The sequence below is a fragment of the Littorina saxatilis genome, linkage group LG16, assembly GCF_037325665.1.
Source record: "Littorina saxatilis isolate snail1 linkage group LG16, US_GU_Lsax_2.0, whole genome shotgun sequence".
Taxonomy (NCBI): Eukaryota; Metazoa; Mollusca; class Gastropoda; order Littorinimorpha; family Littorinidae; genus Littorina; species Littorina saxatilis.
In genome coordinates this window covers 37810277-37835570 of record NC_090260.1, presented here as the reverse complement: position 1 = coordinate 37835570, position 25294 = coordinate 37810277, and the positions used below count along the sequence as shown (strand labels likewise).

Here is a 25294-nt window from a genome sequence, read left to right as displayed (position 1 = left end):
TCTATTTTTTTTGTAAATCAGTGTCTTAACTCTTTAATTATTTTTCATAGTTTTGGAGCTGTTTTGAGCAAATCATTGCAGGTGTTTCTAAATTACAGTGAATGTCCCTTGAACTTTTTAAGATCCAAATTGTCAGAAAACGTTTCAAAATGGCGCCTTTGGTGTACTATCTTTAAGTGCACCCTTCAGTTTGAAACAGCTTCAACAATCAACAGTTTGAAGCAGCTTCAACAATCAACAGTTTGAAGCAGCTTCAACAATCAACAGTTTGAAGCAGCTTCAACAATGATCAACAGTTTGAAGCAGCTTCAACAATCAACAGTTTGAAGCAGCTTCAACAATCAACAGTTTGAAGCAGCTTCAACAATCAACAGTTTGAAGCAGCTTCAACAATCAACAGTTTGAAGCAGCTTCAACAATCAACAGTTTGAAGCAGCTTCAACAATCAACAGTTTGAAGCAGCTTCAACAATCAACAGTTTGAAGCAGCTTCAACAATCAACAGTTTGAAGCAGCTTCAACAATCAACAGTTTGAAGCAGCTTTAACAATCAACAGTTTAAAGCAGCTTCAACAATCAACAGTTTGAAGCAGCTTCAACAATCAACAGTTTGAAGCAGCTTCAACAATCAACAGTTTGAAGCAGCTTCAACAATCAACAGTTTGAAACAGCTTCAACAATCAACAGTTTGAAGCAGCTTCAACAATCAACAGTTTGAAGCAGCTTCAACAATCAACAGTTTGAAGCAGCTTCAACAATCAACAGTTTGAAGCAGCTTCAACAATCAACAGTTTGAAGCAGCTTCAACAATCAACAGTTTGAAGCAGCTTCAACAATCAACAGTTTGAAGCAGCTTCAACAATCAACAGTTTGAAGCAGCTTCAACAATCAACAGTTTGAAGCAGCTTCAACAATCAACAGTTTGAAGCAGCTTCAACAATCAACAGTTTGAAGCAGCTTCAACAATCAACAGTTTGAAGCAGCTTCAACAATCAACAGTTTGAAGCAGCTTCAACAATCAACAGTTTGAAGCAGCTTCAACAATCAACAGTTTGAAGCAGCTTCAACAATCAACAGTTTGAAGCAGCTTCAACAATCAACAGTTTGAAGCAGCTTCAACCATCAACAGTTTGAAGCAGCTTCAACAATCAACAGTTTGAAGCAGCTTCAACCATCAACAGTTTGAAGCAGCTTCAACCATCAACAGTTTGAAACAGCTTCAACAATCAACAGTTTGAAGCAGCTTCAACAATCAACAGTTTGAAGCAGCTTCAACAATCAACAGTTTGAAGCAGCTTCAACAATCAACAGTTTGAAGCAGCTTCAACAATCAACAGTTTGAAGCAGCTTCAACAATCAACAGTTTGAAGCAGCTTCAACAATCAAGAGTTTTAAGCAGCTTGAACAATCAAGAGTTTGAAGCAGCTTCAACAATCAACAGTTTGAAGCAGCTTCAACAATCAACAGTTTGAAACAGCTTCAACAATCAACAGTTTGAAGCAGCTTCAACAATCAACAGTTTGAAGGAGCTTCAACAATCAACAGTTTGAAGCAGCTTCAACAATCAACAGTTTGAAGCAGCTTCAACAATCAACAGTTTGAAGCAGCTTCAACAATCAACAGTTTGAAGCAGATTCAACAATCAACAGTTTGAAGCAGCTTCAACAATCAATAGTTTGAAGCAGCTTCAACAATCAACAGTTTGAAGCAGCTTCAACAATCAACAGTTTGAAGCAGCTTCAACAATCAACAGTTTGAAGCAGCTTCAACAATTAACAGTTTGAAGCAACTTTAACAATCAACAGTTTGAAGCAGCTTCAACAATCAACAGTTTGAAGCAGCTTCAACAATCAACAGTTTGAAGCAGCTTCAACAATCAACAGTTTGAAGCAGCTTCAACAATCAACAGTTTGAAGCAGCTTCAACAATCAACAGTTTGAAGCAGCTTCAACAATCAACAGTTTGAAGCAGCTTCAACAATCAACAGTTTGAAGCAGCTTCAACAATCAACAGTTTGAAGCAGCTTCAACAATCAACAGTTTGAAGCAGATTCAACAATCAACAGTTTGAAGCAGCTTCAACAATCAATAGTTTGAAGCAGCTTCAACAATCAACAGTTTGAAGCAGCTTCAACAATCAACAGTTTGAAGCAGCTTCAACAATCAACAGTTTGAAGCAGCTTCAACAATCAACAGTTTGAAGCAGCTTCAACAATCAACAGTTTGAAGCAGCTTCAACAGCCTGGCTGCTTCCTGTACACAGTGCCAATGTTGTGATGAATTAAATGGACACTGCATTAACGGGTTACTGTAAGCTGGTTACTGTTAACTGGTCACTGTTAACGGGTCACTGTTAACGGTTAACTGGTCGCTGTTAACTGGTTGCTGTTAACGGGTCACTGTTAACTAGTTACTGTTAACTGGTCACTGTTAACTGGTTGCTTTTAACTGGTCAGTTAACTGGTCACTGTTAACGGGTCACTGCTAACTGGTCACTATTAACCGGTCACTGTTAAATGGTCACTGATAACTGGTCACTGTTAAATGTTAACCGTAAATGGTCACTAATAACTGGTCACTGTTAACTGGTCACTCTTTATGGTTACTCTTAACTGGTCTTGTTTATTGAGAGAAAACAGTCACCAGACCAGAAAGCTCTACATATCATGCGTTTGTTCGATTATTTTTTGTTCATTATTTTGTTTGTGCAAGTGGTTTTTTGTTCGGTTTTTTTCCAAAACGTTTGTAGCAGAAGACCCATAAGATACAGGAGTGACAATCCACTGTACGAATCCTGCCCTTTGCAGGTTTGTCACACCCCTAACAACGGTGCAGATGTACCTGTCCACTGAACCACGACTACAGCTGTGGACTCTACACGACGTGGTGCAGGCAGTAGGGGAGGAGCATGGCCGTGACTTGTCTCGCATCGCGCTCTTCCCTCGTCAGTTGGAACTGGTGGAAGACTTGCCTGACCAGAACAAGGATGACGTCATCATACTTTACGGTCCACCTGGCTCAGCTAAGACTTTTCTCCTATTAATTAAGGGTGTCCTGTGGCTGAAGGAGGGGTGTGGAAAGGTCTTTGTCGTGCAGTCACGTCCTGAAGACGGCGCAGCTTCTGCCTTCCTTGTGGCCCATCAGCTTAAGATGACCGCGGCACAGGGACCCGACAGCGTGCAGCTCGTCAATACGCAGGATTTCTGGGACAGCGAGTGGAATACATGGACACAGGAAGGCGAGGTGAAGTACCAGGCCTGGGTGCAACAGCTGTGTGATCACGCCAGGGACATCCCAACAGGGGCAGTGCACATATTAGCCGATGAGGCAAACTGGTGAGTATGAATGGCGTTGTAGGCTGCAAACATAATTAATATTGAGGGTCTAACGATAAAGTCTTTACACTACGGTGTTTGATTCACATGAGTAATCAGTGAATCTTAAAAATGACCTGTGTCCGTACGTATGGGCACCGGCCCGCCGCTTGTCCGTGAACACTTGTTTGTTGGATGTTTTTAAAGCAATAGCTTTGAAACTGTGCACACTTCCAGATTTGATGATCTCCCGCTCTCACTTCAGTTTGGTCGAACTTCGTCATATTTCCAGTTCACAGATGCCGGGTCATGCTCGATTCTTAACAAGAAACGTTACATTTAGTTTTTGTCGGATATTTTGACGGTAAAACCTACAATTTTTACACTCTTCGTGTTTTTATTAATATCTTTAGACAAGACATAATTGTGGCTTCTTTTCATCAAATTCGAAAGTCACAGCGTGAAAATCCTGGCTGGAGAAGATCTGTCATTGCTGAACATATCCACTGAGGTATCATGAACAAGTCGTTAAGCTATGAGACTCTGATGTCATTGTTTGATTTGAGGTCACGGCTAGCTTAGTGCCAGGTGTAAGTTTATCTTGACTAGATTATTTGGTAATGATATTATACTATTTAATCAGAAAGAACGTCACTCTGTCTTAAGTTTCTTGTTTCGATCAGCCCAGTATCAATGGAGTCAACTTGCTGCAACTGGGTCAAAAAAGGAATTCCTGTTGTTCTTGTGGTTCAAAAAGTACGTCCATAAATGTTGTAACAAGCACAGCATTCTCCAATGTAAATGGGTTCGTATTTGATTCTCGGGTGTGCTCTACAACACCAACACTGATTCTGAGGTGTGTTCTACAACACCAACACTGATTCTGGGGTGTGTTCTACAACACTAACAATGATTCTCAGGTTTGCTCTGCAACACCAACACTAATTCTGGGGGGTGTTCTACAGCACCATCAATGATTCTCAGGTGTGTTCTACAACACTAACACTGATTCTGGGGTGTGTTCTACAACACTAACAATGATTCTGGGGTGTGGTCTACAGCACCATCAATGATTATGGGGTGTGGTCTACAGCACCATCAATGATTTTGGGGTGTGTTCTACAACATTAACACTGATTCTGGGGTGTGCTCTACCACAACAACAACAATGATTCTGGGGGGGGGGGGGGGTTTACAACACCAACACTAGTTCTGGCGTTTGTTCTACAACACCAACACTATTTCTTGGGTGTGCTGTACAACACCAACAATAATTCTGGGGGAGGAGGGGGGGGGTGTCTACAACACCAACACTAGTTCTTGGGTGTGCTCTACAACACCAACACTGATTCTGGGGGAGGAGGGGGGGGGTGTCTACAACACCAACACTAGTTCTTGGGTGTGCTCTACAACACCAACACTGATTCTGGGGGAGGAGGGGGGGGTGTCTACAACACCAACAATAATTCTGGGGTGTGCTCTACAACACCAACACTGATTCTGGGGTGTGCTCTACAACACCAACAATGATTCTGAGGTGTGCTCTACAACACCAACAATGATCTGAGGTGTGCTCTACAACACCAACGATGATTCTGAGGTGTGCTCTACAACACCAACGATGATTCTGAGGTGTGCTCTACAACACCAACGATGATTCTGAGGTGTGCTCTACAACACCAACAATGATCTGAGGTGTGCTCTACAACACCAACGATGATTCTGGGGTGTGATTAACAACACCAACAACAAGCTGTCGAACTCACAGAATGAAACTGAACGCACTGCATTTTTTACAAAGACAATACAGCTTCGTCAATCCTCTGCACAAGGAAATCACTCACTTTTCACGTGCAAAACGCAGTGAAATTGACAAGCCAGAATAGCGCGGAAGCGTATTGCGCTAAGCTTGAAAGCGCGCTTTTCTGTATTCTTGTTAACTCTCTGAGCTTAAGTTTTGATAGTTTTCCATTTTAAGATCCCAAATTGACCCTGTTGTGATCCTGAAATTTGACTTTTGTCAACCAGACTTGGGTCATGTTCGGAAGAGCTCAAGCTCTAGATCTGCAAAGATGCACATTTGTTTAAGTTCTAGCCTCAGAAACATAAATACGAGCTAGTGGCTATAACGTAGCCACGTTTTGAAGCTTAAAGGAATCAACTTTCTGGCCTGCACTCGACCCCACTAGCTGTGACTTTGTAATTTGAGTATTATCACCCATACTGTGGTCACGTATAAAGGTCATCAATGAAGTTTCAACTCTCTAGCTTACAATAAGTTTGATAATTTCATAACTTCGCATTATTTGTGCTGCTTAAACTTGACCCCGCTGTGACCTTGAAATTTGACGAGGAACATTTGAAGAATCATAAAGCAAAGGCGTTGTATGAAGTGCCAAGGCTATTGCTTTAAAGGACCCCAACAGGCTTTTTTTGGTGTCAAAAACACGTTCATTTGCGTTTTGGCGTGACTTAGGTTAACCAGGCATATGCATGCCGTAGGAAATTGTTTTCTCACCTTCCCTCACAGGGTTTACTTAATTTCGGAATCGTTTTGGGCCATAATCCGACGAATTTCGTGGCTGAAGCGAAGCGTTTTCGCGTTCCGATCTGGCGGCCATTGTTTCACGAACGTCTGCGAGAGTACGGAAGTGGTGAAATGTGGGTAAAATTCCGATGACGTCACAAGCAGTATTAATGGCAGAAGCAACTTTATACGGTCTTGCTGCGTTGCATTGCGTTCAGTTTCATTCTGTGAGTTCGACAGCTACTTGACTAAATGTTGTATTTTCGCCTTACGCGACTTGTTACTAGATTGTCCCGTCGCTGGGAAATTCGGGTCTCTTCCTCCCAGTGGAAAGCTAGCAACAACAGAGTCGCGCTACCCCAAAGTCAATGAATCTATTAGATTTGTTTTCCATTTTTATATTTAGTCAAGTTTTGACTAAATATTTTAACATCGAGGGGGAATCGAAACGAGGGTCGTGGTGTATGTGCGTGTGTCTGTCTGTCTGTGTGTGTGTGTGTGTAGAGCGATTCAGACTAAACTACTGGACCGATCTTTATGAAATTTGACATGAGAGTTCCTGGGTATGAAATCCCCGAATGTTTTTTTCATTTTTTTGATAAATGTCTTTGATGACGTCATATCCGGCTTTTCGTGAAAGTTGAGGCGGCACTGTCACGCCCTCATTTTTCAACCAAATTGGTTGAAATTTTGGTCAAGTACTCTTCGACAAAGCCCGGGGTTCGGTATTGCATTTCAGCTTGGTGGCTTAAAAATTAATTAATGACTTTGGTCATTAAAAATCTGAAAATTGTTAAAAAAAAAAAAATTTTATAAAACGATCAAAATTTACGTTTAACGTTTAACATTTGCTGATTCCAAAAACATATAAATATGTTATATTTGGATTAAAAACAAGCTCTGAAAATTAAATATATAAAAATTATTATAAATTTTTTTTTTTCGAAATCAATTTAAAAACACTTTCATCTTATTCCTTGTCGGTTCCTGATTCCAAAAATATATAGATATGATATGTTTGGATTAAAAACACGCTCAGAAAGTTAAAACGAAGAGAGGTACAGAAAAGCGTGCTATCCTTCTCAGCGCAACGAATACCCCGCTCTTCTTGTCAATTCCACGTGCACTGCCTTTGCCACGGGCGGTGGAGTGACGATGCTACGAGTATACGGTCTTGCTGCGTTCAGTTTCATTCTGTGAGTTCGACAGCTACTTGACTAAATATTGTATTTTCGCCTTACGCGACTTGTTTTATTGTACCATCACATTCCACAACTTGGACACATACCACAACTTCGACACATTACCACGTCTTGGACACATACCACATCTTGGACACATACCACAACTTGGACACATACCACATCTTGGACACATACCACAACTTGGACACATACCACATCTTGGACACATACCACAACTTGGACACAGACCACATCTTAGACGCATACCACAACTTGGACACATTACCACATCTTGGACACATACCACAACTTGGACACATACCGCAACTTGGACACATACCACAACTTGGACACATACCACAACTTGGACACATACCACATCTTGGACACATTACCACATCTTGGACACATACCACAACTTGGACACATACCACATCTTGGACACATACCACAACTTGGACACATTCCACAACTTGGACACATATCACAACTTGGACACATACCACAACTTGGACACATACCACATCTTGGACACATACCACATCGTGGACACATTCCACATATTGGACACATACCCCAACTTGGACAAATACCACATCTCGGACACATTGCCATATCTTGGACACATACCACATCTTGGACACATACCACATCTTGGACACATTGCCACATCTTGGACACATACCACATCTTGGACACATACCACAACTTGGACACATTCCACATCTTGGACACATTCCACAACTTGGACACATTCCACAACTTGGACCACAAGCGCGACTCTGTTGCTGCTAGCTTTTCACTGGGAGGAAGCGATCCGAATTCGCCAGCAATATAGGACAATAAAGAAATGAAAAAAAAGAGAACAAGAGGCGAAGCCTTCAAGGCTCACGTAAGAAATAGACAAACAGTAACACAAACTCAATCACTCCGTCACACATACACACCCACACACACAGTAAGCTTAGGTGACGACTGTGCAAGAAAGAGAGACACTAGATCTAGATCTGTCTGTGTCTGCATGTAGCCTACTTACAGGGACACGACTGCCAAATAGTCTCGGCCCGCTCAAAAAAACAATGACCGAGACCACACACACCACGCGTGAGAGAAAGACGACAGGGAGGCATGCCGTCATGATGCATTAATTGACGTCAAACACTTTTGACCGTGACGTAATCTTATGCGAGCTTTATCCATAGTCTTGGATAACCACTCACACATAGACTCGGAAATGTTAAAGTTTCTACCACAGACATACGCACACACGCACGCACAAACGCACGCACAGACAGACAAAGTTACGATCGCATAGGCTACACTTACGTGAGCCAAAAACAAATCTAATGGATCCCTTGACTTTGGGGTAGCGCGACTCTGTTGCTGCTAGCTTTCCACTGGGAGGAAGCGATCCGAATTTCCCAGCGATGGGACAATAAGCTGAATAGAGAAATGATTTTTTAATTTTTTTTTTTACATTTTTACAAATCGCGGTTTTAGGTTCGACGTAATTTGTCAAATTATTTTTTACATTTTTACAAATCATGGATTAACAGCTCTGTTGAAGGTTTAATTGGTGTCAGTGTGTGGACATACAGGCTGGGGGAGTGGCTTAGGACCCGGCGAGCAGATAGCTGTACCGTTTCAGCGTCTGTTGCTAGAGATCGTTCTTACTGCGGCGTCGGAGTTGAGACGGAAGTGTCCCATCTATCTGGGTTGATAATCGGGGATTAATGTAGAGTTGTATCCTCTTAGTCAGGTTTGAGGCACAAAGTTTACGAGGAAAAAACATTCTCTCTCAAGGGTGGAAGTCAAATGTCTGCCAGACTCAGCAAATAGATTAGGCAGCCCATGATCACTGTTGAGATTGTAGTTGAAGTTCTATCGGATTTGTTGTTGGTTATGTTGTTGAAGACGTATATGTTCTCGAATTTGAGTTGATGTTGTTGTCGTCGTCGTAGTAGATGAAATCAAGGTTGTTACGTGTCAAATCAATCGTGTTCCACCTACTGTTTATCAGTGTAAAGCTGTTGTTGGTGGTGTTGTTGACATTGTAGTTGTTCTTGGTTTTTGAGTTGTCAGTGTTGTTGTCGTCGTTGTAGTTGTTGTAGTTGTTGCCCAATGTTGCACTGTGTTGTGGTTGTTGTTGGTTTTGTTATTATTGATACAGTTTCGCTGGTTTCTCAACAATGCTGTTGTGGTTGTACTTGTTGAGGTTGTAGTTGTTGTTGTTGTTGTTGTTGTTGTTATTGATGATGTAGTTTCGCTGGTTTCTCAACAATGGTGTTGTTGTTGTTGTTGTTATTGTTATTGTTGATGTAGTTTGGCTGGTTTCTGTTGGTTGTTGGTTGTTTGTTGGTTGTTGGTGTTGGTGTTGGTGTTGGTGTTGTTGTTGTTGGGTCCAGCCGATTCATTTTCACAGCCCATTCCTGCTTGAGCCTTAAGTCGGATGGAAACAAATTAAAACTCAAGCCTGAGTCTTTTTTTTGCAACTCCGAACATAGGGCAGTAGCACACTCTCTCGGCATGATGTCGGGAGTACGCGCGCATCCACGGTTGCAGCAAAGACGCAGACCGAGCGTCGCTACTTTCGCTTCCGATTCCTGCTTGTGACGTCACAGCCAACGGCTTGCCGCCACGGGGATTTTGAAGTCCCGCGTAGCAGACGAATTTGGCCGCTTTTTGAGCATGCATTTTGTGTAAAATTAGACTGATGCAACACAAAACCTGTGATTTACTGTTCGGTTTTTGCATCTTTAGATGCTTACCTATATCATTAAATCAACCCCAACTGCTTTATCTGACCTTAAAAAGAGCCTGTTGGGGTCCTTTAAAGGCAATGCAGAAAATGATTTGTTATCCTTGTTAAGCCATACGCGACCGAGTTGTGACCTTGACATTTGACAAGGGTCAATCAGACTTCTGCCATGCCTAAACGCTGGCTTTTTAGCACCCAACTTGTGTGAATTTTCAAAGTTCTAGATGTAAAAATGTTCAATAAATTTATAATTTTCCATGAAGATTCAAGGTTCTAGGTTTACAAGTGTCTGAGAAAAAATACAGTTTTTTACATGCAGGAGAACCAGTCGTGACCTTGAATTTTGTTGAGGATCAACTTGATCTTCTCCATGTCAAAGGATAATTGATCGATTGCGTGGTACGAAGTTTCAAGGTTCTAACTTTAGAAATAAAGCAGAAATGGATAACAGTCTGTTTTTTTAACCCATGCGCGACACGGCTATGACCTTGAGAATTGACAAGGGTCAACCAGATTTTCACCGTGTCAAAACGTTATCAAGCCCTGAATGTGTGTAAAGTTTCAAGTTTCTAGCTTACCACAAAGCTATGAAAAGGATTATTGTCTGTTTGTTTGTTTTTACCCGTGGGAGACCCTGCTGTGACCTTCACATTTGACAAGGATCTTTCTGAACTTCTTTGTGTCGGAGAATCATCGAGCTACGGCGTTTTGAGATGTTCGAAGGATCCCTTTAAAAACAACGGAAAAAAGGGATAATTTTTAATTTATTTGTATGGCTCATACGTGACCTTGAGATTAGACAAAGGTCAACCAGACTTCCACCGTGTATGGAGGCTAGCCCGAAAGTGTGTGAACTTTAGGGTTCTTGCTTTGAATAATTCTGAGGAAAATGTTATTTTTCGTGGGTTTTGTTTACCAACACGAGACCTTGCTATGACCTTCAAATTTCTCAAAAATCAACCTGAAAGTTTCCTTGTCGAATAATCATTAAGCAAAAGCGTTGTTTGAAGTTTCAAGGTTCTAGCTTCAAAAATCTCTGAAAAATATTTTTCTTTCGTTTTCTGATCCCCATGTGACCCAGCCGTGACCTTGAAATTTGACAAGGGTCAACAAGACTTTTACCATGCATGGGGGCGATTTAGCCCCAAATGTATGTGAAGTTTCAAGGTTTTAACTTAAAAAAAGTCTAAGAAAATTATCTATTTTCCTTTTTGAGAATGTGTTGCACGCAAGACATCACGACAAACGCTCGTGTTATCATTTTTGCGTTCCCGCTCTTTCGCTAATCTCAATCAAAATTCATCTTGGAAGTTCGGTTTTATTACGCTTATAATTAAGAAGATTAAACTAAGACAACAAATACTTAGTTTTCCATTAAACTCGATAAGGTAGTGACATTTTATATTGAACGCAAGATTATGTCGCACGCAAGATCTCAAAAGATGTTGACGACATAATTTCAATGCAACACTTGGTAGTGCATTCGTGGTTCGTGATTTCTTCACAAATTTTACACAGAATGTGTCACGTGGTTCCCTAGATGAAGTATATCCTTGTGCATGTAAATTTTGTTTTTAAAAGAAAATAACCGTTAATTACCGAACATTATGTCGCACGCAAGATATGACGACATTTTCAGGTCGTTTTCAAAAATGCTGTTCAAAAGTTCTGCAGTCTGTGCTGGATTACTTGAAAGACAGCAGTTCGATACACCGTTATCGCTTGACGTGTCGACGTCAATTCCAGAGTTTTTAATAAAGAGCTTTAGTAAATATCTGCGATTGAAAAATGTATGCCGTGATGACGACACGTCTTGCGTGTGACACATTAAAATTCGGTTTTCGACAAAACCCAACTTTGTCCAGGTTTAGATTTGACGTTTGGTCTCGTCTGTTAAGCGATGTTTAAGGCATTCAATTAAACTAAATGCAAGGCATTTGTGCTTCTTGTTATTTTTCTGTGGCATATTCAAAACACGAGGTATCACGATGTCCGTTTTCAGATGGCCGGTTTTGGCGTTATTTTTGACTTTTAACAAAAATAACTTCAAAACCGTTCCAATCAGACACACGAAATTATGTCCACTATATTTTCGCACATTCATCCACACACACACACCAATTTGCAGCAGACGCACGTTTTTAGAAACATGTTTATTGTAAAAAAAAAAGGCCGTCTTCTGTTCTGTGAGCACCTTTTGGCACTTGGAATCAGGAAATGATAAAGAGTAAGATGAAATAATTTTTGGATTGATTTCTTAAATTGTAATTGTAGTACTAATCAATCTATTTTCGTTAATTGTGATCACATTTTAAGAGTAAACATGACATATGTATATATATATATTTAGATTCAGAATTTGATGAAAAATACGATGCAATTTTAAATCTGTTTGCGAAAAAAATCGATTTAAATGACAAGTTTAATGAGCAAACTCATGAACTAATTTGTAAGCCTCCAAGCTGAAATACAACACCAAAGTCCGGGCTTTGTCGAAGATTACTTAACTAACATTTCAACCTATTTAGTTGAAAAATGAGAACGTGACAGCTAGTTCCACCTCAACTTTCAGAAAAAGCCAGATATGACGTCATCAAAGACATTTATCAACATATTTTTTAAAAACTTCTGGGGATATCATACTCAGGAACTTTCATGTCAAGTTTCATGAAGACCCGCCCTGTAGTTTTCTCTGAATCGCTCTACACATATACACATATACGCCGCACCCTCGTCTCGATTACCCCGTCTATGTTTAAAGGCACAGTAAGCCTCCCGTAAACCATCACAGAGCTCCCCGAGCGTCTAAATACAGTACAAGCATACTTCCATTTGAACGCTCACCGAACGGGAACATCCTGGCTGCTTTCTGTCGAGCGTGAGACATTTTCAAAGAATTTATTTTCGTAGACTTGTTCGTTAACAACAACGGCGCCTCGTTTTTGCGCTAGACCTAACTTTTAAAATCTAAATAATAAATTGACAGCTTGTTACACAAACATTCTTTAATCATAAAAGAATTCGTTTTTCATCAAGACAAGATCAGAACAATTCGAAGTTGTGAAAGTTTAAAAAAAAAGAAAAGCCCGGAAGCAGGGTCACGCAAGGGTCGTAGCAGACGAAGGTTTATCAGTGCAAATCGCCGTTCCTCTCAACAGTCAAAAGCCATCGCTAGAGTTCTTGTGAACCACAGCCGTTGTTTCGTGCATAAAAAACGTGCTATTGTAGATAAGCTCACATCGAGTCGCATTCATGACTAACTGACGACTGCATTGTGAAAAAGGAAAACTGGATCACACGGGTTCACGATGGCTCAGGGGTAAGATAAACCACGCAAAAATAAATTCTTTGAAAATTGTTCGCTCTTTACGGAGGGCACCTAGGATGTTCTCAATTGGTGAGTGTTTAAATGAAAGGGTGTTTGTACTGTGTGTAAAAGCCTGACCGTATCTGTGATGGTTTACGGGAGGCTTACTCTGCCTTTAAACATTTAGTCAAACCTTCTCTGACAATGATTATGGGGTGTGCTCTACAACACCAACAATGATTTTTATGACAAGAGACACGATGTGCAGAATTCCCTCCGGTTTAAAGATAGACGGGGTAATCGAGACGAGGGTGTGGCGTATATATGTGTGTGTATGTGTAGAGCGAAACAAAGTCGCGTTGGTATAGGGAGGGAGGGGGTGGGGGGTAGTGAAGAAGTTAAATCTTGGCTAGCCTGCTTTCACTGCAGGTAGATTACAAAGGGAAGGGGCAGTGTCATCCTTGGGTAGACAGTTTTCACCTGGGTGTGAGGGGGTGGGGGTGGGGGCAAAATTGGCTATTCATGAATGATCCTGTGGTCAAAAATGGCTAGCCCTGTTAGACTCTGCCTACCCCACCCCACACACACGAAAACTAATACATTTGCGCGTACGTGCGCCTGAGTGTTTTCCTGCCTATCTGTGACTGTGTGCACAGGTATGATTATCATCTACAAGTTAGCATCCCCCTCCATTGGCTCTGTCGACGCCCGTGTTTAACCGCTTCTTTCCTTTTATATAATGAACCGCCCATAGAGCGTCGTTGTCCCGAACTAAAGCCTCCAAATCTCATGCAAACAAATTGAAATCTGGGCAGGGAAATCTTTTTGTGAAATGACGTCACAGAATGGCTGGACTACCTTGAAATGTTATAGAAATGATATTCAGGGGTCTCGACTGTCAACAAGCTTGCTTTTTGTGACAAAAATGCCTGTTTTTTGTCATGATTTGGTGTTTTTGTCGTTAATCAAGTTGTGTAGACCACAGAGATTGTCATGTGGCGTAAGACCAATGCTGAACATATGTTTTCATTGTACCAAAAGCAATCAGTGAGGTTTAGACTAGCTTGTAATTTGATTATCCCAGCGAAGCTGGAGGTATCACACGAACGCATTTTCATACCGATAATACATTGTAGCCGAGTGCCGAAACACTACGATCACCTCGGGAAGCGAAGTGCAATCAAACAGGATTAAAAATGTTAGGGCTAATTTCTTAGCCCTATAAAAACTGTTATGCAAACCCGAAGGTTTCCATGAACATACAGACCATCGGAAACCACCAGACCCCATCACAAACAGAATTCTACAATCCACTGGTGTTGACTTTTAAAGGCCAACAACTCGGGTGCAGAGTCTGCTGTGAAAGGAGCGGTAGCCCCCCCTGTCACACATGATAAAGAACCCAAGTAAACAAAAAGTACCACACTATGTACTATAGTATACTATAGTAAAAGTACTATGGTATACTATAGTTTACTATAGTACAAGTACTATGGTACATTGAATTGTACTATGGTATACTATAGTTTACTATAGTACAAGTACTATGGTACATTGAATTGTACTATGGTGTACCATAGTACTAGTACTATAGTAAACTATAGTACAAAAGTACTATAGTACAATACATTAGTGTGTACTATAGTACATTGTGGTAAATGTACTATAGTATACTATAGTAAACTATAGTACAGTTAAATGTACTATAGTATTTTGAGCACTTTTTTGCCAAAATGTACTATAGTATACTATAGTATACTATAGTAAACTATAGTTTACTAGAGTACACGTACTCTAGTTTACTAGAGTAAAGTGTAGTACAGCGTGGTATTTCCGTAGTAGTACATTTGTACTATAGTACTTGTACTATAGTTTACTATAGTACAGCGTGGTACTTTTGGCGTGGTACATTTGTACTATAGTACTTTTACTATAGTTTACTATAGTACAGTGTGGTACTTTTGTTGCTGTAGATTTTGTACTATAGTACTTTTACTACAGTTTACTATAGTATACTGCAGTACTTTCTTGAAAAATTACCATAGCCTTAAAAATTACACTGGATGTAAATGTGGCCCCAATTTTTGCTGAATCAATTGTTTTGTGTGAATTGAATGTGTGTGTGCACGATCAGACCACTCGCTGCAGTCAATCTGTCACATTTGGTAGGAAAGTAAAGGTTCATCACATGTTTTAAATTTTATTTTCATTTTTTGGCAGAGCATTAATAGTCAAACTTATGTAAGAACATTTTAAAATATCCACTAACATATAAAAGTCCCAATTAAATAATAATTTTAAATAAGGTGTCCATCTTGCACAGTGAGTAACCAAGCTGTTGATTTTTGGTAAATGTCCCAATGCAGAAACAGTTTTAATGCAATTTTTTATAACCCTGTTAACCAGAACAAGTAACAATAAAATGCACAAAACAGATTTATTATAGCACTCTTCTTTGTGGGAATTCATCTTTAGCACAACACATATTTTATCAAAATTATCTCCCCTACAGCCAAGTTAAATTTCTATGATTAGCTTTGAAAGTGACCATGCATACATCAGTACATGAAAACTCTGTGAACAATCAAAGGAGACAATGATTGTCCCTATTATTGACCGGAACTCTACCCCAATCTGAACTTGAATAATGCAAACTATCAAGCTGACTTGATGTCATCTAACCCTGTATGTGTGTGACCTTACACAGATAAAGTTATTGAGTTACTTTCTTTCTTTATTTGGTGTTTAACGTCGTTTTCAACCATTCAAGGTTATATCGCGATGGGGAAAGGGGGGAGATGGGATAGAGCCACTTGTCAATTGTTTCTTGTTCACAAAAGCACTAATCAAAAATTTGCTTCAGGGGCTTGCAACGTAGTACAATACATGACCTTACTGGGAGAATGCAAGTTTCCAGTACAAAGGACTTAACATTTCTTACATACTGCTTGACTAAAATCTTTACAAAAATTGACTATATTCTATACAAGAAACACTTAACAAGGGTAAAAGGAGAAACAGAATCCGTTAGTCGCCTCTTACGACATGCTGGGGAGCATCGGGTAGATTCTTCCCCCTAACCCGCGGGGGGTTATTGAGTTACAACGATCTTGCTTCAAACACATTCAAAATAATACCATTTCTCTGTTATTATTATTTTCTGTGAACTTAAAAGTTTATGAGGGTCAATTTTACATGGGTCACATCTACAGGTCATCCAACTTCAATAGCCTGTAAAGTATCAAAAATCTAGCTTTCAAAACATTTCAGAAAAATAAGAACACATGCTTTCGCAACACATCCTTGATATTTGTCAAAAATGTGGTTTTGAAAAAATGCCAAATGTGGTCATGTTTGAAATTGATCAAACCATGGCAGTATGTTAACTTTGTAAAGTCTATCCCGAAAACCATCCAAGAAAACAACAATGTTCAATTCTGTCTACCCATTGTAAGTCAGCCTAATTATGCTCCCCATCAGTGACATTCTCCTGACCTGGTGAGTCAAAACTCACTAAATGTCCAATGGAGAGTTTTCAGCATGCAACCAGAAAGTATATAGTGTGGCGTTATGTCCCTTTTTTTTCAAAACAGGGTTATATATGTGGCAATAATCACATGAAATGTTCTCTGTCCTCCACATCTGTTTGATTTGTGATTGGTGTCCAGATTATTTGCTACAGGCATCTGATTAAGTTTATTGTAGCTGCTGTCCGGTTCCCTTTGCCAGTGATATCTGCTTTTCTGTTCTGTAACTTGTATTTATGTTCGCCGATGGCACCCGCTGAATAGTTTTGGTTGTTCTCCAATGGCATCTAGCTAGCTGCTTTGACGTCTGTAAGTGGTATCAAGGTCCTTCACCATGCAGTCATCTGCTGGAAGTGAACAGGAGGCTCTCTTGCTTATGACACCCACACCAGAGCATGGCACCAGAGCATGGAATGAAACCTGCAATGACACAGCAGTATGACTATGAGAAAGCATGCAGACTGAAGCAAAGAGGGCCAAACTTTAAGAGAATGATAATGAAACCTAACTTAAAGTGCCGTGGCTTTTAGTGCATATATATCTAACTTTTAAAAGTTGTGTCCGTCTGTGTGTGTATTATGATGACTAAAGGCTCCGAAACAGCTGCACCGACTGAGACGGTGGTGGTGGTGGGGGTTTGAAACGTGCTGGTGCGTGTATGTTTGTGCTTGCGTGTGTGCAGACATGAATGTCTTTGTCAGTATGTGTGTGTGTGTGTGTGTGTGTGTGTGTGTGTGTGTGTGTGTGTGTGTGTGAATTTATGAATACAATTGAAGGCACAGTAAGCCTCCCGTAAACCATCACAGATACGGTCAGGCTTTTACACACAGACTACAGTACAAACACCCTTTCATTTAAACACTCACCGATTGAGAACATCCTAGGTGCCCTACATAAAGAGCGAACAATTTTCAAATAATTTATTTTTGCGTGGTTTATCTTACCCCTGAGCCATCGTGAACCAGTCTGATCCAGTTTCCCTTTTTTCACAATGTAGTCGTCAGTTAGTCATTTGAATGCGACTCCATGTGAGCTTATCTACAATAGCACGTTTTTATGCACGAAACAAACGGCTGTGGTTCACAAAAACTCTAGCGATGGTTTTTGACTGTTGAGAGGAACGGTGATATATGCATAAACCGCCGTCTGCTACGACCCTTGCGTGACCCTGCGTCCGGGCTTTTCTTTTTTCAAACTTTCACAACTTCGAATTGTACTGATCTTGTCTTGATGAAAAAAGAATTCTTTTATGATTAAAGAATGTTTGTGTGACAAGCTGTCAATTTATTATTTAGATTTTAAAAGTTAGGTCTAGCGCAAAAACGCACCACGGTCCAAAAACATTCTGATAATCATTGATCCACGGCTATCGCCAGTTTACATCGATAGAATGAGACCCGAAGGGAAGTAACTCATTTTTGACCTGAGTTCAATCGGCAAAATTAATTCTTTAACAAGAAGGGCAAAGCCCATACGACTCACATGCTTTACACATTTTTCCTACCAAAATACATGTGACCTTGACCAGGTCATCCAAGGTCATGCAACACAAAGCTGTTAATTCAAGACATAGGAAGTACAATGGTGCTTATTGGCTCTTTCTACCATGAGATATGGTCACTTTTAGTGGTTCACTACCTTATTTTGGTCACATTTCATAAGGGTCAAAGTGACCTTGACCTTGATCATATGTGACCGAATGTGTCTCATGATGAAAGCATAACATGTGCCCCACATAATTTTTAAGTTTGAAACAGTTATCTTCCATAGTTCAGGGTCAAGGTCACTTCAAAATATGTATACAATCCAACTTTGAAGAGCTCCTGTGACCTTGACCTTGAAGCAAGGTAAACCAAACTGGTATCAAAAGATGGGGCTTACTTTGCCCTATATATCATATATAGGTGAGGTATTGAATCTCAAAAACTTCAGAGAAAATGGGAAAAATATGAAAAATAGCTGTTTTTTATGCAACATTTATGGCCCCTGCGACCTTGACCTTGAAGCAAGGTCAAGATGCTATGTATGTTTTTTGGGGCCTTGTCATCATACACCATCTTGCCAAATTTGGTACTGATAGACTGAATAGTGTCCAAGAAATATCCAACGTTAAAGTTTTCCGGACGGACGGACGGACGTCCGGACGGACGACTCGGGTGAGTACATAGACTCACTTTTGCTTCGCATGCGAGTCAAAAATTGCTCGCTCTTTACGTAGGGCACCTAGGATATTCCCGTTTGGTGAGCGTTCAAATGGAAGGGTGTTTGTACTGTGTGTAAAAGCCTGACAGTATCTGTGATGGTTTACGGGAGGCTTACTGTCCGGGCGTGATTTCCGGTATTGAATATTCAGAACAGCCGTCCAGCACCAAAACGAGGCGCCATTGTTGTAGAGGACCAAGTCCACGAAAATAAATTCTTTGAAAATTTTTCACGCTCGACAGAAAGCAGCCAGGATGTTCCCGTTCGGTGAGCGTTCAAATGGAAGTATGCTTGTACTGTATGTAGACGCTCGGGGAGCTCTGTGATGGTTTATGGGAGGCTTACTGTGCCTTTAATGTATATACATCTATACACACCCAAGAAGATAAGGCGCTCAGCAGGTCTGCACTCATGTTGATCCATTATGTCGGAAACAGGCAGAACTGGATCCTCCACCGAACAGTCACTGCTACAGTGCTGCTCTCAGCTATAAGCAAGAGAAAGCAGCTTGAGTGTTTCATCGCATATAATTCCAGTGTTTGCATACTCCATAGCGATTAGCTGAAAGTATTTAGCTAAAACATTAAACTATTACATGGGTGTTTCTGGGAAAAATCAAAAAACCTGAAAGGCAGGGGTCCAGGGGCCGCTGAGGCCCCGGCGGGGCACAGGGGCAGCGCCCCGTTGGGGGGTTGAGGGGGGCAACGCCCCCCTGAAGCTGAAGCAAATTTGCCAAAATGAAAGCATATATATAGTGGCCATTTCCAGCATTCTCAGTCAGAAACCATACAAGAAGAAAAGAAGCAGAAACAAAAAAATCCACAAAAATAATACAAATGGGATACTTTACTGTCCCAATCAACCAAGCAAAATCACCGTCAATAATTCAAAAAAAATTCTAGAGCTCGGCTGTTCTGCATGACGAGCGAGCGATTTCTTCCCACTGCTCCCGTACTTCACTGTCTTGGAGCAAAAGATGCAGAAACTCGTTCCAGGCAAATCTAGCTTCTTCAGCCAGGTTCGATATTCCTCACCATCACCGTTTTTTTCCAACAACCATTCCCACCTCCACTTGTTTGTAACACCTTCCTCTAGTTTTTCAAGATTAGAAGGATCGACATCATCACTGATGTAAGGCATTTTGATTGAGCAAAATGCTCAAGTTTGAAAGAAAGTTTCTGGACACCGACGAAACCAAATCATAATAAGCAAGATGGCGGCAAATCCAAGGGAGCGAACCGAGAAAGCACGCGAACCGGTGTCAAAAGTCGGATCGGAACCGCTGCTCGTTATTTCAACTTAGCGAAACGAAGCTTTTTTTTTTTTTAAACCAGAAAACCGGAATTTCCGGCTTCAGATTTTTTCAAAAACCGGAAATCCGGCAAAAGCCGGAAGAGTAACACCCATGCTATTATCAGTGGAATACCAAAGGGGTGGCATATGTCATCCAAAATATAAGGCAATTTAAAGTGTGATTGACGGGACAGAAGCGTTTCAATGATACAAATAGAGAACACTACATAGCCTACTGTGTGTTACTGGGTTTACACAAGTAAAAGTGAATATTTTTTCTTCTTCTGTTTCTTCGTTCATGGGCTTAAGACTCCCACGTTCACTCATGTGGATTTTTACGTGTATGGCCGCCATTCAGGCAGCATACGCCAATTTCGGGGGAGGCATGCTGGGTATTTTCGTTTTTCTATAACCCACCGAACTCCCACATGGTTTACAGGATCTTTTCCGTGCGCACTTGGTCTTGTGCTTGCGTGTACAATGCGCCCGTCGTGAATATTTCAATATTTGAAAAGCAATAAGTGTAAATCTGGTGCCACACAGCAAGCCATGAAGTATTCTGTTTTCAATTCCTACGTACCGGAGAGATAACCCATGTAGTAACTAAACCATACACGCACATATGGGCATATCATTGAGGTCATGGCAAGCTGGTCTGGCAGGGACCTTATATATTCCACTGCTCATGATTGCAAAGTCACAGATGCAAAGTCATTCTCGTAACACGTTTGGGCGTGCCATTTTCTCGCGAGTGTTTTGAGAATGAAGTTTGTCTCGGAGATTTTGCATAAGCAGTGGAAAATGACATCCCTGACAGACATGTTGTTTGAACCAACCTCATTTACATGATAGACACGCATGTGAAGAGATGGTTCATTTATCACATCATGACACATGGGTGGTATCTCTCAGGTAGGCAAAACAATATATATCTAAATGCACCAATTTACCTCAAGCACTCAGCAGGTCTGCACATATGTTGATCCATTAGGTCAAAAAACCACCAGAACTTGATATGTTGTCCAAAAGTCACAGGTACAGTGGAACCCCCCAAGGATCCTGAAAAAATAATTAAAAATGAAGAGCCAACACTTGTACAAATTATCTGTCTTTGTACATACAAGCACATACACAAATAAATCTGCTTGCACTATGCTGGCTTTAGGCATGTGTAATAAAATTATTTTGGGGGAGCTTCTCGATTCAACCGGGAACTTTTGTTGTTGTCAAAGCAATTTATGCCTCAAACATTCTCCCACTCTAAGACTGAACTATGCATTCAGTATGTGTTGATATCTGACTTAAACTCACAAAAATAACAAAGGCTAGTTTGTAAAAAGACACTGATTTGAAAAGAAAATTTAAATTCAATTACATATTATTATGTATTATATAATCTGTTCTGGGGCTTTTTTCCAGGTCTTTTAAAACAGGATGTTCACAAACAATAACAAACACATTTTCAATCCAATGAATGTTTGCAGCACTGTCAGCCGGACAGAAATGACAGTATGTTGACAAAGCCGTGATAAAAACATAACCTGCAGTCCTACCTTAGCGCAAAGAAGTATGAATGGTCTCTGTGTACTCTACAATCTCTGACTGTGGCCCTATGTAAAGGTCGAAAAGAGCTGGCTATGCTTGGCCATTAAGAAAAATTTCAGTTAAATCAGATTTGTACAAGGAGAGCATAAAAGCATATATTCACAGCATGTATGTCTTGTTATTGCTATAGGTCTATATATCTATGCCACAATGACACAGCAAATACGTACATTCATACAGACATATTCATTTACTCATATAATTTAAATTATATAGCACCACAGGAATATGTTAACATCAAAATCTAATATGAAATTTCCTACACACACCCATGAAGTTCAAGCCCCAAGCAGTTCTGCACACATGTTGATCCAGGAGGTCCAAACAAACCCTGCACTTGTTGTCCAACAGTCACTGCTCCAGTGAAACCCTCCATTTAGGACCCTGAAAGATATAACAAGTTCCATAAAGTGATACAAAACTCTTTGTTGTTGTCCTTATCTGCTGAAGGAGCACCTCCTGTCGCTTCACAGCATCTGTAACACAAGAGAGGACTGAGTATCCAGCCAGAAATTTCATGACTGTATTTTTATAATGATGATCAACAAAACTTTTTAGGGGCTTTTAAAATGATATGACAAATATAAAGTCAGATGCACTTCACCCATTGTTATAAAACATAGAACTAAGGCTTGCTCATACAGTGGAACTCCCCTTGTTAGACCTCAAAATATCTGAGAAAAATAGGCCTTAAAAAGGACCCCTGGGTGTCTTAAAAAGGCCGTTGATTGATGATTCACAAAGGTTATTCACAGAAAATATGAAAAAAGCAAGGTCCTAAAAGGGAGTGTGTCTTTAAGTGTGTGTGTCTGTCTCTGCATCACAATTAAGGGCTAAACAAAAACAAACACACACCCAAGAAAAGCAAAATTTGTTTGAAAATTTGATTAAACTCCAAGACAGTGAATCAAACAAGAAATGTCAATCACTGATTCAGACGCAGTTTATATTTGAATGTATGTGTGTGTGTTGCAAACATTACACAAAAGTGGATCATAAATACCAAATTCAGCTATGCTAGTACCGTATTGCAAATTACATTAAATTTGAAATGAATTTTTATAATTTGTTGTTAATAATTTACTTACTCAAGTTACTGGTTAAAGAGTACAACTTTTCACAATTTCAGCACAGAGAATGGAATCCTTGGTGTCTGCTTCCTTTTCTATCTGAATGACTCATTGGTACAGCCATCTGTCATCACCCTGCCGACTGTTTTTTTGACCTGGAGTCCAGAAGCTTCCCCACCAACTCAGGCAGTTTTGTTTTTCACTAAAAGCAAAAGAATAAAGGTCAAATAGATTTGCACAAAGGAATAAAAAGAGGTTTTCTAGTAATCCAAATAAAGCATGCAGAAATAAAAACACAAAAAGTAACATCAAACAGTTTTGCCTCTTGTGCCCCCAAGACACTGGAATAATTACAGGCCACCAGATAGGCCGTCCATCACTGAAAGTGAACAGAAAAACTTGATGTTTAAATATGTGTGTGTGTGTGTCAGTGTGTGTGTGTGTGTGTGTGTGTGTGTGTGTGTGTGTGTGTGTGTGTGTGTGTGTGTTATACAAGTGGTACAGGTAATTTAAGACAAGAGTTTAAAATGTCACTTACTTGTTGTCCCTGTCAGTGTAAACTTTCAGCACAAAGAAGAATGGAAACATTGGTGTTTTTGTCGGTTCCGTTCCAATTGAATGATTTGGTACAGCCATGCCATCAAGTTGATCAACCAGCTCACTGTTCCTGTTACCAGTTCAACCTCTTTTCCACATTGCCGACAGATTTTTAATCTGAAAAAGTCATGTATACATGTTTTCAAAATGGGAATTTACAAGTAAACAGTTAACGAAACAGTCCGCTTCTGTCACGTACTCCCCACGAACACCACTATGTGGGGCAGCCAGATCCAGATAGAATCAACAAACAAGTAAAACTCAAAGTAAAAACATCAAACTCAAACTCAAAGAGAAAAAAACCAACCAGACGGCCCAATGGTCACTGTAATTGTATCAGATTCAGATTCTCACAATGGTATAAACTTTGCAAATCTCAAAAATAGTCGGATACGGGTAGTGACAGTGATAGTGAAAAAGAGTTGTGGGAGCTGTAAAGAATAATTATACGTACTCCTCACTCGATAGTCGATGACTTGGCAGTTACAGTTGCAAATCACTCGATATAACTCCTGAGCGAATCTGGATACGATTACGTGGAAAACTCTTGAAGGCTTACTTCTCAGTCCAGATCCATCTTCTGCTCTCTGAATTATGGTTACACTCTCTTGGTGGGTTCCTTTCGTGATGTTGTAGCCCGCTTTTTTCCAATCTCCCTGGTGCAAACTCTTTCTTGTGAGTTGAAGTTCGTTGGTTGAAAATCAGTTACTAGTGCTGTCCCTTGATTTACTTCGGAGTGGTCTCCTCTTCGATTTTAAAGGGACATAACTCTCGCATGCTAACCCTTTCTTCGTATCGAAAGTAGCCGGCTCAGTTTGTTTTTGTTTTTGTTTGGTCTTGTGTTTGATGACTTTGCTAGTCCAATATTTTATGTATATATATACTCAACCAAAACTTAAATGTTTTTACTAGCTATTCAATTTTATGAGTTACAGTTCCTTTTAGGTACTGCTCTGTTCATTTTAGCATGTGCATAGATATGCAACGCACACAAGTGTGTGTGTGTGTGTGTGTGTGTGTGACGGTGTGTGAGTTTACGCAGTATGTGTGTGTATGGGGGATGTGTGTGTGTGGGGGATGTGGGGGTATATGTGTGTGTGTGTGTGTGTGTGTGTGTGTGTGTTTCGGTAAGCGAATGTCAGCGGTTTGTGTGTGTGCATGCGTGTGGGCCGCGTGAGTGCGGCATGTGCGTGTGCGTGTGCGTGCGTGCGTGTGTGGGGGTGCAGTCTTTTGCTTACGTTTACAATTATTCTCTGTATATGTTCCAAGGCAGGGCGGACTAGGCAAAGAGGAGAGGGGGGGGAGGGGGGGGTTGCCAGTGGTGGTCCAGGGGGATGTTCCCCCTGGCGGGGTCAAGGGGCAGAGCCCCTTGTGGGGGTCAGGGGGCTCTGATGGGTAGGTCATATTCTGAGATAGGAAAATGGTCGCTCCTTGCATGAAACGGCATAAAATAAACAATAATAAAAAATGTTTTAAATAAGTGAGGTACATGTTTAGGCTAGGGGGGGGAGGGGGGTTGCGCAACCCCCATAACCCCCCCCGGTAGTCCGGCCCTGCAAGGACAGGTTGGAAGATGAGGCTAAGCCTAAAACCTTTATCCTGACGTAATAAAGTTAATTATGATCTCTCTCTCTCTCTCTCTCTCTCTCTCTCTCTCTCTCTCTCTCTCTCTCTCTCTCTCTCTCTCTCTCTCTCTCTCTCTCTCTCTCTCTCTCTCTCTCTCTCTGTGTTAAGCATTCGATGTGCACATATATTCTATAACCTTTTTTTTTTAATCTCATATTGTGTGTGTGTGTGTGTGTGTGTTTGTGTGTGTGTGTGTGTGTGTGTGTGTGTGTGTGTGTGTGTGTGTGTGTGTGTGTGTGTGAATGTCCGTGTATATGATGTGATTAGAATAGGGGTGCCTCTCTGC

At 40.6% G+C, this 25294-nt stretch overlaps 1 protein-coding gene and 1 long non-coding RNA gene across 6 annotated transcripts in view; one reads left to right on the top strand and one right to left on the bottom strand.

Moving 5' to 3' along the window:
* The window catches only part of LOC138951367 (uncharacterized), a 103513-nt gene that overhangs the window by 28599 nt on the left and 49620 nt on the right, over positions 1-25294 (top strand). The window contains exon 6 of the mRNA XM_070322983.1: positions 2806-3333. Within this exon, the coding sequence (XP_070179084.1) occupies positions 2806-3333 (528 nt within the window). The remainder of the gene's footprint in view (positions 1-2805; positions 3334-25294) is intronic.
* LOC138951002 (uncharacterized) lies at positions 15276-24233 on the bottom strand. Of its 5 annotated transcripts, none has more exons than XR_011450919.1 (7): positions 23837-24233; positions 23324-23499; positions 22813-22987; positions 21985-22191; positions 21061-21169; positions 19195-19304; positions 15276-17035 (listed from the first exon to the last, which is right to left on the bottom strand). It is a non-coding gene; the product is annotated as an uncharacterized lncRNA (long non-coding RNA). The 5 variants fall into 5 exon arrangements; XR_011450918.1 differs by having other exon boundaries at positions 21985-22099; positions 22804-22987; positions 23837-24230; XR_011450921.1 differs by having other exon boundaries at positions 21985-22099; positions 23844-24230.